Source organism: Ictalurus furcatus, chromosome 6 (genome assembly GCF_023375685.1).
Source record: "Ictalurus furcatus strain D&B chromosome 6, Billie_1.0, whole genome shotgun sequence".
NCBI classification, from domain to species: Eukaryota; Metazoa; Chordata; class Actinopteri; order Siluriformes; family Ictaluridae; genus Ictalurus; species Ictalurus furcatus.
In genome coordinates this window covers 20,548,440-20,559,700 of record NC_071260.1, presented here as the reverse complement: position 1 = coordinate 20,559,700, position 11,261 = coordinate 20,548,440, and the positions used below count along the sequence as shown (strand labels likewise).

At 40.4% G+C, this 11,261-nt stretch overlaps 1 protein-coding gene across 1 annotated transcript; it reads right to left on the bottom strand.

Moving 5' to 3' along the window:
• Window positions 1-6,406: 6,406 nt before the first annotated feature.
• cdca7a (cell division cycle associated 7a) lies at window positions 6,407-11,122 on the bottom strand. Its single transcript, XM_053627039.1, has 10 exons — window positions 10,886-11,122; window positions 10,271-10,402; window positions 9,273-9,401; window positions 8,919-9,131; window positions 8,631-8,708; window positions 8,360-8,542; window positions 8,116-8,250; window positions 7,814-7,963; window positions 7,485-7,621; window positions 6,407-7,359 (listed from the first exon to the last, which is right to left on the bottom strand). Exons 1-10 carry the CDS (start codon window positions 10,895-10,897, stop codon window positions 7,329-7,331), a joined length of 1,200 nt encoding a protein of 399 aa, XP_053483014.1. The 5' UTR covers window positions 10,898-11,122; the 3' UTR covers window positions 6,407-7,328.
• Between the last annotated feature and the right edge of the window lie 139 nt (window positions 11,123-11,261).

Genomic DNA, 11,261 nt, shown 5'->3' with positions numbered 1-11,261 from the left:
TAAGGCTGGACCTGTCATTAGAGGTTTTATTCTATAAGTTTAACCGTTTATTTTTAGATCTCCTATACAGACACAACACTACATCCAAGTCATAGAACAATTCAATCATTGTGGTAGAAATTGTATGCAGAAAGTTCAAATACAAATTCAGAATTACATTTAGAAAAACATGCTCTTGTATATTAGCGCTCTCTCTCACGTTAGGTGTTATGCTTAGTTAGGTTACATACTGAACAGGTATGTATCGTAGAGGTCAAATTACCCTTACGGGCTGGATAATCCGGGAAAGAACTTGTCAGAATTAATTGAGCATAAACCAAGATGCTTTGCTTGAACAGATGTTGTATCAGCCATACACGTGTTGTACGTGAAGGTGACTAGATCAAAAGCTCATGTTATTCATTCACACAAACCAGCACAAATGTCTGAGTTTAAAACGGGAGGTACAGGTAATGAAGGCATTCCTTGGAAGAGTGCATGAAATCGTGCACACGTACTTTCATGACTGATTGACACTGCAAGGTTAGAGTACGGCATTAAATAAATGGTCCATGGAAGAGGAGGAGGCACTGTAAACGCTGACATCTATTTCAGGAGCCTCTACCAGGTAAGAGATGTCTTCTTATTCTTCAATCTAAGATCAACTAAAATCAGTCTGGGTCTGCAATGGGCATAATACATAACACCCAGTGTACTGTGTTGCAAGGTGAAGTATTTTGCCTCTCTTCACTGAATGAAGTAAATGAGCAAAGAAGGGATAATTAGATGGTAGAAAAAATAATTAATGAGACTTAACCGAGACTTGCTTTATGAATAATAGTCAAATAAATAAATACTACAGAGGACTATTTCTGCTAATTATAATAATACAGACCCTGGATACGCAGTTTGGTCCTAGTGGCCACCGTGCCAACAGTTCTACAGGTGTTTATTATAACCTGCTGTTTCTGATTTCACTAATCACTAATTAGGTTGTCTTTCCGAGAGCTTATTAGGGAATTCAACTTGTGCTGTGCAGAGTTGGAACAGCAACCAGTATGCACGGCAACCAGTTCAATTTGCTTTCAGCAGGCTATTAGGATATCAATATCAACATAACACATCTCCTATGGCTTGCGATTCATGAGAGAAGCTCCTGATGTAAGGATGTTCCAACGCTTTTCTACAGCCATTTCCAGGCTGAGCCAAGTTGTCCTTGGAGAATAAGAAACTGCTCTATAACATCCTGTCATGTTTCACAAATAAACAGCAAATATAGCCACTAAGACTGTAGCAAATATAACCACTATGATTGTTAATAAAGGAGTAGAAAAGAAACATACACCATAATTCTAACATGCCATAAACAAACAGAACTGTATTAATTAACAACTGTGAATTTCGTGTAATCATAATTTCATTTATTAATTAAATATAGGGGATATTTGTACATATAGACACGGGCCTCTGGTTTAAATGTTCTGACTGAATCTAATTTGTTTGCTTGTTTGCATATCAGCATGTCTCTGTAAAACATGAATAAAATTGTATTATATGAATCAAACCACAATTCTCTTAGTGGGTCCAGTGAGGTTATGTGCGAGCAAATTAATGAGGTAAAAACTAATGAAGCTTATGAGAGCCAGCACATCACAGCTGAGAGACTCTCACACACTCTCCTCATAATGTATGGTCTCAATAAAATCAGTTCATTCCCCCAGTACACTCTTATGGCCTGATTAAATGTACACATTATAGTCTGCTACCTGGATGGGTTACAATTAGAGTAGCTCCTGACCCCGTCACACTCTGGTCAGAATATGCAAGGTATATCATATGCTCTTTGTCCTGTGGTCCACAGTGCAATGACCTCTACACACAGAGCTGAGACAGACATTACAGTGCATGTAACTCGGGCAAAGCAAAGCCAAAAAAAAAAAAATAGGAAAAAGAAAAGATTAAGAAAATAAAAGAAGGTTTAAAATATTTCAGAGAACAACAGTTACATAAAAGGGGGGGGGGAGGGGGAGGGGAAGGGGGGGGGGAGGGGGAGGGGGGGGTGAAAGAAAGGTAAGCAGGAAACAAGAAAAGGGAAATTAAACAAGTAGAAAGAGTAATAATATAGGAAAAAAGAAAGGGAAATAAGGGGAAAATTTAAAGAAATAAAACAAAATGAAATGAATTCAAATGGAATTAATTAAAGAAAGATCAAACCTGAAATATGACCACTGCTATAAAGATTAAGTGTGAAATATGAATAAGAAGAAGAAGACGGAGGAGAAGAAGAAGGAGACAAAGAATTATTTACACTGAAAATATTGAAAATTGACAGTTATTCATAAGCACAATACCGGAGGTTACAAAATGACCTTGTGTGTACTGAAGCATCATATGATCCAAACAACACCTAATGGAGTTGCTGGTTTAAAAACAAATGATGAGAAGTTGCTGCTGTGAGGCCAACTATAACTCTGATATATCTACAAATGATAATGGCTGGTCTCCACCAACACCCAGTCAACACTTACTGAAGCCAGTGCAGAGTTTGTTTATATGGCTGGTTAGCCAGAATTAACCAATTATTTAAACATCACCATCTCAATGCCCTAGAGCTCTACCTCTCAAAGAAGGGGTGGCTACATTGATGCAGGGTGACAGCAGCATGGAGCTGAGACATTGCTGGAAGGATAAATGGACTGAGCACCATGCCAGCATGTATTATGTGCTGTAAAAAAAAAAGAAGCTGTTTCCGTCTACTAAACGATGTTTTAAAGCCTGAAGCAAGCCGAATGTATCCTGGAGTAGCTTCAGAAAAATGACAGAACACTAATTGGAATCCTATGAAGAATATGTTGCAAGTAGTACACCGTCTCTAAGAGTTGACCAAGGAAGTATGACAGCTTGATCACATGTCAAAAACAGCTGAACAACATTTTCACATCATTGTGCATGAATGACAATGACCACAAAGAAGGACTAAAACTCTTCCTTCAGAAGATTATAGGTTTTAATACTATATGCAATGTTTAAGGTGTTTAGGAGGCTCTGTATCACATTTTGTACTTGTAAGCCACTATGCATAGGCCAACATAATATCATAAGCCACCATTTCCTAGAAGACAATCAAAGATGTTATGATTACAGTGTTCAGTTACACTACCCTCTTTTACATACACACTCAAAAAGAAAAACAAGCTGGACTCCAGCACTGCATAACTGCCCTACTTGCTGTCAAAAATGCACTCTCCTTAACCTAATCAAAGGTTGAAATCTGAGGTAAAGCGGCTAATGGATTTTGCATTATGTGTGAATTACTGTTATTTTAATACAGTGTGTTCTTAGTGCATCCTTGGTAGCCATGACACTCCTGTCCAGTGTCCATCAATTTAGACAATACGAACTTTAAATGGCTGCACCATGTACCCTCACTCTCATTCAGGTGCAATTACACTCACGACAACCTGGAATGCCTGTATTAGAGCTCCCTCCTCAGGAACAAAACAGGACTGCACTCATTTTCCCAAGCCGGAAATTGAGAAGATTAAAAAAAAAGGCTCAGACTGTGTACAACCAAGCCTAAGTGTGATTGGAAGGAAATAAGATCTGAATGTTCCTTCACACTCTAAGAGTTCAGAGTAAAATACATGAAAACCCTTCTGTCTCAAATCCACTTTTTTAAAAGCTGAGAAAACTTCTCTCACTGACTTCATGTAGGAAAATTACAAACCAGTACACAAATACTGTCTTAACAAGCAGAAATCAGATTTCCATCCATCCATCTTCTACCGCTTACTCCTTCTTCAGGGTCGCGGGGGAACCTGGAGCCAATCCCAGGGAGCATCGGGCACAAGGCGGGGTACACCCTGGACAGGGTGCCAGGGGCACAATCACATACGCACTCACACACCCATTCATACACAATGGACACTTTAGACATGCCAATCAGCCTACCATACATGTCTTTGGACTGGGGGAGGAAACCGGAGTACCCGGAGAAAACCCCCGCAGCACGGGGAGAACATGCAAACTCCGCACACACATCGCCCCGGCGGGAATCAAACCCCGGCGGGAATCAAACCCCGGACCCTGGAGGCGTGAGGCGAACGTGCTAACCACTAAACCACCGTGCGCCCCAAAATCAGATTTCCGATTTCCTAATGTTTTAAAATAATGAAATTTTTACCACTATGAAATATTTCATATTTTAAATTCTAAACAGTATCTCTGATGAAGCTTTGCAAGTTCACAAGGAGTTTCATCCAGGATGCTTTTCATAAAGCACAAATTTGAAGTACAAATGACATTTTAAATGAAATTGGCTTATACAAGGTTATTTACTATATTTACAGTGATCTTAAGCATAAAAAATAAGCCTAAGACTATTTATTCAGACTAGTGGGTCTAGATTTTGGACTAGTAGTGTTAGTAGGCAGTTTAAGATGATGCCCAGGACTCCTAAGATATACAGTGCCCTCCACTAATGTTAGCACCCAAGCTAAATATGAGCAAAGAAGGCTGTGAAAATTTTGTTTTAAAAAAACCACAAAAATACTCTGCTCTCATGGATATCAAACAATTGCAAACAACACAGTTTTATAAAAATAACAATAATAAAAACTTTGTTAAATATAACTGAGCAGCTATTATTGGCTCCCCTATGAATTCGTATGAGAAAAATATATTTGAAGTATATTCCTATTGATATTTTAAAAAATATTTAGTACACCTGGGTGACGAGGAACAGGAAATTGTTCAAACAAGACTTCCTGTTTCACAGGGGTATAAATATGAGGTAACACATAGGCCAAATTCCCTTAGTCATTCATAACAATGGGTAAGACCAAGGAATATAGCTGTGATGTGCAGCAAAAGGTTGTTGAGCTTGACAAAATGGGAAGTGACTATAAGAAAATAGCACAAGCATTGAAAATGCCCATTTCCACCATCAGGGCAATAATTAAGAAGTTCCAGTCAACTGGAAATGTTATGAATCAACCTGGAATTGGACGTGTGTCTGTATTGCCTCAACGCACTATGAAGTGGATGGTTCAAGTGGGCAAAAAATCTCCAAAGATCACAACTATGGAATTGCAGAAGTTAGTTGTGTCTTGGGGTCAGAAAGTCTCCAAAACTACAATCTGAAGACACTTACATCACCACAAGTTGTTTGGAAGGATTTCAAGAAAAAAAGCCTCTACTCTCGTCCAAAAACAAACTCAAGCATCTTCAGTTTGTCAGACACTACTGGAATTTCAAATGCGATCGGGTTCTATGGTCAGATGAAACCAAAATAGAGCTTTTTGTCAATAAACACCAGAGATGGTTTTGGCACACACAGAGAGGTAGCCATATGGAAAAGTACTTCATGCCCACAGTTCAATATGGTGGTGGTTCTTTAATGTTTTGGGGATCTTTTTCTGCCAGATGACCTGGACATTTTGTTAGGACACATGGCATCATGGCCTCAAATATCAACAGATATTAAATGAAAACCTGATTGGCTCCGTCAGAAAGCTTAAAATGGTCAGTGGTTGGGTCTTCCAGCAGGACAATGATCCAAAACATACATCAAAATCAACACAAAAATAGTTTACTGACCCCAGATTCAAGGTTCTGCCTTGGTCATCCCAGTCCCCTGACTTGAAACCCATAGAAAACCTGTGGGGTGAACTGAAGAGGAAAGTCCACCAGCATGGACCTCGATATTTGAAGGATCTGGAGAGATTCTGTATGGTGGAATGGTCTCAGATCCCTTGTCATGTATTCTCCAACCTCATCAGGCATTATAGCAGAAGACTCAAAGCTGTTATCTTGGCAAAGGGAGATAGCGTAAAGTATTGACTAAAAGGGTGCCAATAATTGTTGCATTTTTGTGAACTTTTTGAACAAAAGATTATACAATTAAGACAATTTTCACAGCCTTCTTTGCTCATATTTACCAAAGGTGCCAGTATTAGTGGAGGGCACTGTAACACCCTTCAGCACCACTAGCAGCAGTTGGATAATACGTTATAGCGCCATAAAATCCTACCTTAATCTCCAGGAGCGGCGGGTGGGGTTAGGGGACTCGGACCTCCTCCTCTTCCTCATGCAGGTAAGACCGTGTGGACTGCCGCCGCTCCACGAGCCTCATTTAGCGCTACGCTGCTTTTCTTAATTAGCGCCGCAAGGCCTCATTAAGTCCGCTCTAATGAATAAATATTGTATTTCATAGCCTGATTGCCAGATCGTCTCAATGCTCGAGCGTCGTAAACAATTATTTCCCTAAATATTCATCGCCCTAAAGTGGATGATCGTTTGGTATTTAATGCCAGTATTTTTCAAGTGCATCTTTATTATGCAAATTAAAATAGTTTTTTTGAAGCATTGGTTTCCTGCAGAACCCAAGCAGTCACACTGGGAAATACAACCCCCCCCCAAAAAAAACCTTGGATATTCTTTAAAGTGTGACGCGAGATCACTCCGAATAAAGCCCACTGCCATTGAGGGTCTCAAAGCCTGTCTACTATGAATAAACACGCCTGTTGAGAAAATTAAGTTCAGTAAAACCACACAATTTAGAGCACCAACACCACATTCTTTGTCACATAAATGACAACAAGAGAGCAAGCCAGAGAGAATATGCTAGGGAAATGATTTACAGGTATAAAATTTCCCATTAGAGTCTGCTAATTATTTCCACACCATTAGTGGCAGCTCTCTAATGAAGGATCAGAGAAGGCGATGCAGTACATCAGTGCGCTCTAGCAAAAGCAGGACAAGTGAGGAGATGAAGCACTCTGCCTGCAAGGGACATGGAATAAAGCTCATAAACCTCCATTAGTAGTTTAAACACTCCAATAGAGTAGGGAGAAGCAAAAAATATAGTCCACAAGCTCTGGTTTTAAAAATAAAAAGCTTTTATTGGTCAGAGGAATTGTGCTATGTTTAACATTTGAAGTGATTTACTCCTAAGGGAGCTACTGGCCTGCTTTTTCTTGCTTTATCTTTCAGAAGTCAGAAGCAGCCATGTCTGAAATTTCAACAACAATACTTTACAGTTCCACAGTCATAAAAAGTTCAAGCTTAAAAAGATAAAATAAGCAAAATTACAGTACAATCACTAAAATGGCCAAAAAAAAAAAGTCACTACAATCAATGATGAGCAACATTACATTTAAAACAATGTAAATGAACACCTCAGGCAGTCCATTAACAAGTGTCATAAGGCACAAATTTGCATAAAGAGAATAAAAAGGTCCTAAAGCAAATTCTTTAAAAAAAATTTTTTAAAAAATTAAAAACCCCTTCTAAACAGAACCAAGACGATGAACGCAGGCCATGGATTAAAATCAGCAGGATCAGTATTTTCACTCACTCTCCTCTAGCTCCTTCCTCAAGCTGCAGAGAAAAACAATTCCATGAATTTCAAGCAACATCTGAGTTGCACTGCAGCTCTTTCGATTGAGAATACATGTGGGCAATATGCATGATAAAAACCCTCAAACAAATAATCAAATCATTACCTGTTCAGGTAAGCATGGACATTGTCGAAGCCATGGTATTTAGCCAGGTACACAAGCACACCTGTAGCACAGCGCCCCTCTCTGGCCCTGCAGAAGCTGCAGTTACAAATGCCTCTGCATGGAGGGCATTGCCACTCCTGGGGAAAATGATAAATAAACAGCCTCATTACTATGTGCATACATTTCCTTTTAAAAGTGAACAATTCTGTTTACTGGAATAGTGGTGTCTGTGACATGTTAAACCAGAGGAACCTCAAAAGTTCAACCTTACATTTAAAAACCTTGCTCGCTTATATTGGAGATTAATGCAGACCCAAGCGTGTACGTACCGGGTTCAAAAGTGCATCATGAACTTCCTCTCCATAACGGTTCCGCAGACAGGGACCACAAAACTGACCTCGGACTCCAACGCACTCAGGGTTACGACAATTAGTCTTGGTGTCAGTTGTCTTCTGACGACACTGGTGACAGGTGCTGCCCTGTGGGGAAAAAACATATCAGAATGCTTCCTTTCAAGATTAAGCCAATGCCACTACTGACCAGCATGACTTAAGTCCTCAAAAGTCAGGCAGAGGACAAACGAACTGCGGTGCAAGTGTACATGTAAACTAGATCCATAAGGACCACTCACCGTGGCACGATTGTAGACCTTCTCCCGGACATTAGTGCAAATATTGTCCAGCTCCGCCCGAGTAATCTCCTCCACAGGTCTTACCACGTGAGGGATGGTAAGGGTGCCGTTGTAGGTGCGCCGACGACGTGGCTCCTAAATAGCCACAATTTTTTAATCAAATACTGATTATACTGAGAAAGGGATCGGAATTTTATCGTAAAACAAATCTGATTATTAACACCTCCCCCTCCCCAAGGCTCACCGGTTCTTCATCATCGTCGCTCCTGCGCACCAGGCTGAACCTGTCCTCAGGCTCTTCTTCTGGAGTGGGAGTAGGGGGGCCGTCTACCAGTGAACGGGAGCGTGTGTGAATCCGTGACAAACGCTCTGGGTTCTGCCTGCGAGTTCCAGGGGTTCCCAACGAACGACGGGGAACACGGCGAGGCTAAAAGTGGGAAAGAAAACACACCAGTTAAATACAAAATTAAGACAAATATCCTACACGCTTTCAGGGAGTAACTTCTGACGCTTACTGTATTACTCGCAGGAAGAGAGGTCTTCTTAGGGAAAAGTCCAGGGACTTTGTTCAACTCTGCCATTAGTTTAGCCAGCTACAAGACAAAAGTGACAATTCTTAAACTGTGCATAATTCTATAATCATTGATAAACAGTTCACAGTAGTATCTGCTGCATGTTAAAAAGCCTTTTAAAAAGTTTCAATACTAGACAATTAATCAAACACCACAAGAAAAATTAGCTTGGCCTGCTACCGATGACTTTTAATCAAAGCTTAATGGCAGCTTCTTGACATATTTTCTTACCATAGCTTTGTTCTCTTTAATATTAAGTGCTCTCTTTGCTATGAAGTCCTCCTCTTCAGCATCTAATTGTCTGCCTTTGGGTTTAGGAACAGGCTCAGGACTTGGAGATTTCTTCTGTGGAACATTTTTGGTGGGGAACTTCATGGCCACTCGAAGAGTGAAGGAGCGGCGAGTTTTCTTGGGGGGTTCTGAATCAGAGTCCGAATCCATTTTCTAAAGCAGTACAGAACAGTGAAGAGAAGGGAGGGGGGAGAAGAAAGAATAAGCACCCAAGAAGTGAAACAGCATACAGAAACTGAAAATAACACTGAAGGTATGTGACGAACAGTAAATGGTAATTTTATTGCCACTCACCATGGCGCTCATCTCATTACTGCAGTCGCTTTCCTCAAAACCGCTGCAGCCTTCCTCCTCCGACACAGACTGGGTCTCTAAGAGTTTTTCCTGCCGAGCTGAGCTTCTCGTCTGCCTGAGAGGTCTTTTCTGTGAGGGAAATCTACATGTCAAAGTCTGTTCAACTAAAGCTTTACTCAAGCTGCTTTCGTTTCGTCTGAGAAGGAGCGTTGCTTGAAGATACTAATCCTGTGTGAACATACAACATCTAGTTTCTACAATCTGGCAAGTAATCACCAGCACAAACTGAATTGCCCCAAAGACTGAGCTTTATTAATAAAAGTAGTCAAATTCATGCAGTCATGTAATAACCAGAGCTGGTCTGAGTATAGTGTTAGCATCACCTGTGTTAAGCTGGGTGCACACTGTGCAATTAGTAATTGTCCTTTGCGACTGTTGCTTAGACTGTATGAACACGATCCCCACTGTATGCCGTGTCACATTGTAGGATCTCAGCAGTCATTAATGTCAGACTGTACGACAGTCACGACGAGAAAAGCGGACGCACGCGACAAGACTTGACCTGAGTAGGAGAAGACAAACTACAGTACTGTGCCTCAAATCTTCTGACACTGCCAGAATTTAATCGGAGGAAAAATTATCACAACGGCAGTTAATCAGCTGTTGGGGAACACGTTAAAGTAGCCATAAAAGACTACAGATTTTGGCCTCGGATTATAGGAATTTTTCAGGATTCTCAAAATTTGTCTTCGGCGACCGAATTGTGGCCAAAATCGTACAGTGTGAATCCAGCTTTAGTCAACACCGACACACACATTCAGACTCTCAGTGTTCATTTGAGTTAAGTTTAATCACTTAAAGCATACACTACTGCACCTTTAAACATGTTAATGAATACTGCAGCGAGGTGAACTGAAACGTTTATTTTCAAATAAAAATCAACCACTAAAGTCCAGAAATAACTACAGGCTTTAAATGTACATATTGAAGTCAGATACCATTGATGCAAAACCATCAGATGCAAAACTGTCACAGCTGTCCTCTGAGGAAGAGGTCTCCATGGGGACCAGGCCCGAGTTCCGGTAACTCCTCAGGTTCATTCGGGTAGAAGGGGGAGGGGCTTGCTGACGCTGTGGCGGGAAAAAGAATCAAAGGGGGTTGGTGAACACAAGCCAATGATGGAGTTTGCCCTTTGCAGAAAGATACGGATTGCAAAGTAACTGATTACGGAGTAAAACAAGTTTATCAGGGCCTAGTTGGTACTATCAGCAAACTCGAACAGAATAAAACTAGAAACATGCCGTGATTTAATTTGTACTGATTTTATTTGTGTTGCAATTTATTTAACATCCAGACGACACGTTTCCACAAGCAATATCGGCTCTAATGCTCAAATCTACAGACTTGTAAAGGTTTTGGATGCTAACAATGTTTGTGCATTCATTCGGAAGGATACGGCAAACAAATATGCATTACTGAATACAAATCATTGAATGAACAATGTAACTTTTCTTTCAACAAACAAAAAAAAAACCTAAATAATAAGCTCGTGAAATAAACAATGCTTTAACTGAAACTGACCAATAAAAAAACGGATCCAAATCGTTACATACCTGGGAGCGCATTGTCCTGCTTTTCTGCCTCGTAGTTCTCACTGCACTGGTATGAGTAAATATGAGAAGAGGGGAGTCTGCTACAGACTACACACTGTGGAAGTTCGCGGGAAAATTTCTGGGGGCGTGGACTTATTCGCGCCACCACGGAGTCCTGTAAGATGCCTAATAATTTTATAAATGACTACACCTAACGAACACACGAATCTTGTCTGTCAAAATACATGTCTCCAAGTTCGTATTTCAAGATGAAAACACTAAATATTATTGAGAGCATATTAAAATTAAAAAAGAAACATAGGTTTATGTAGGCGTCCTTTCAGGATCTTCTACGGTGGCGCCAAACATGTTTATTAGTTTTACATAAGGGGCGTGA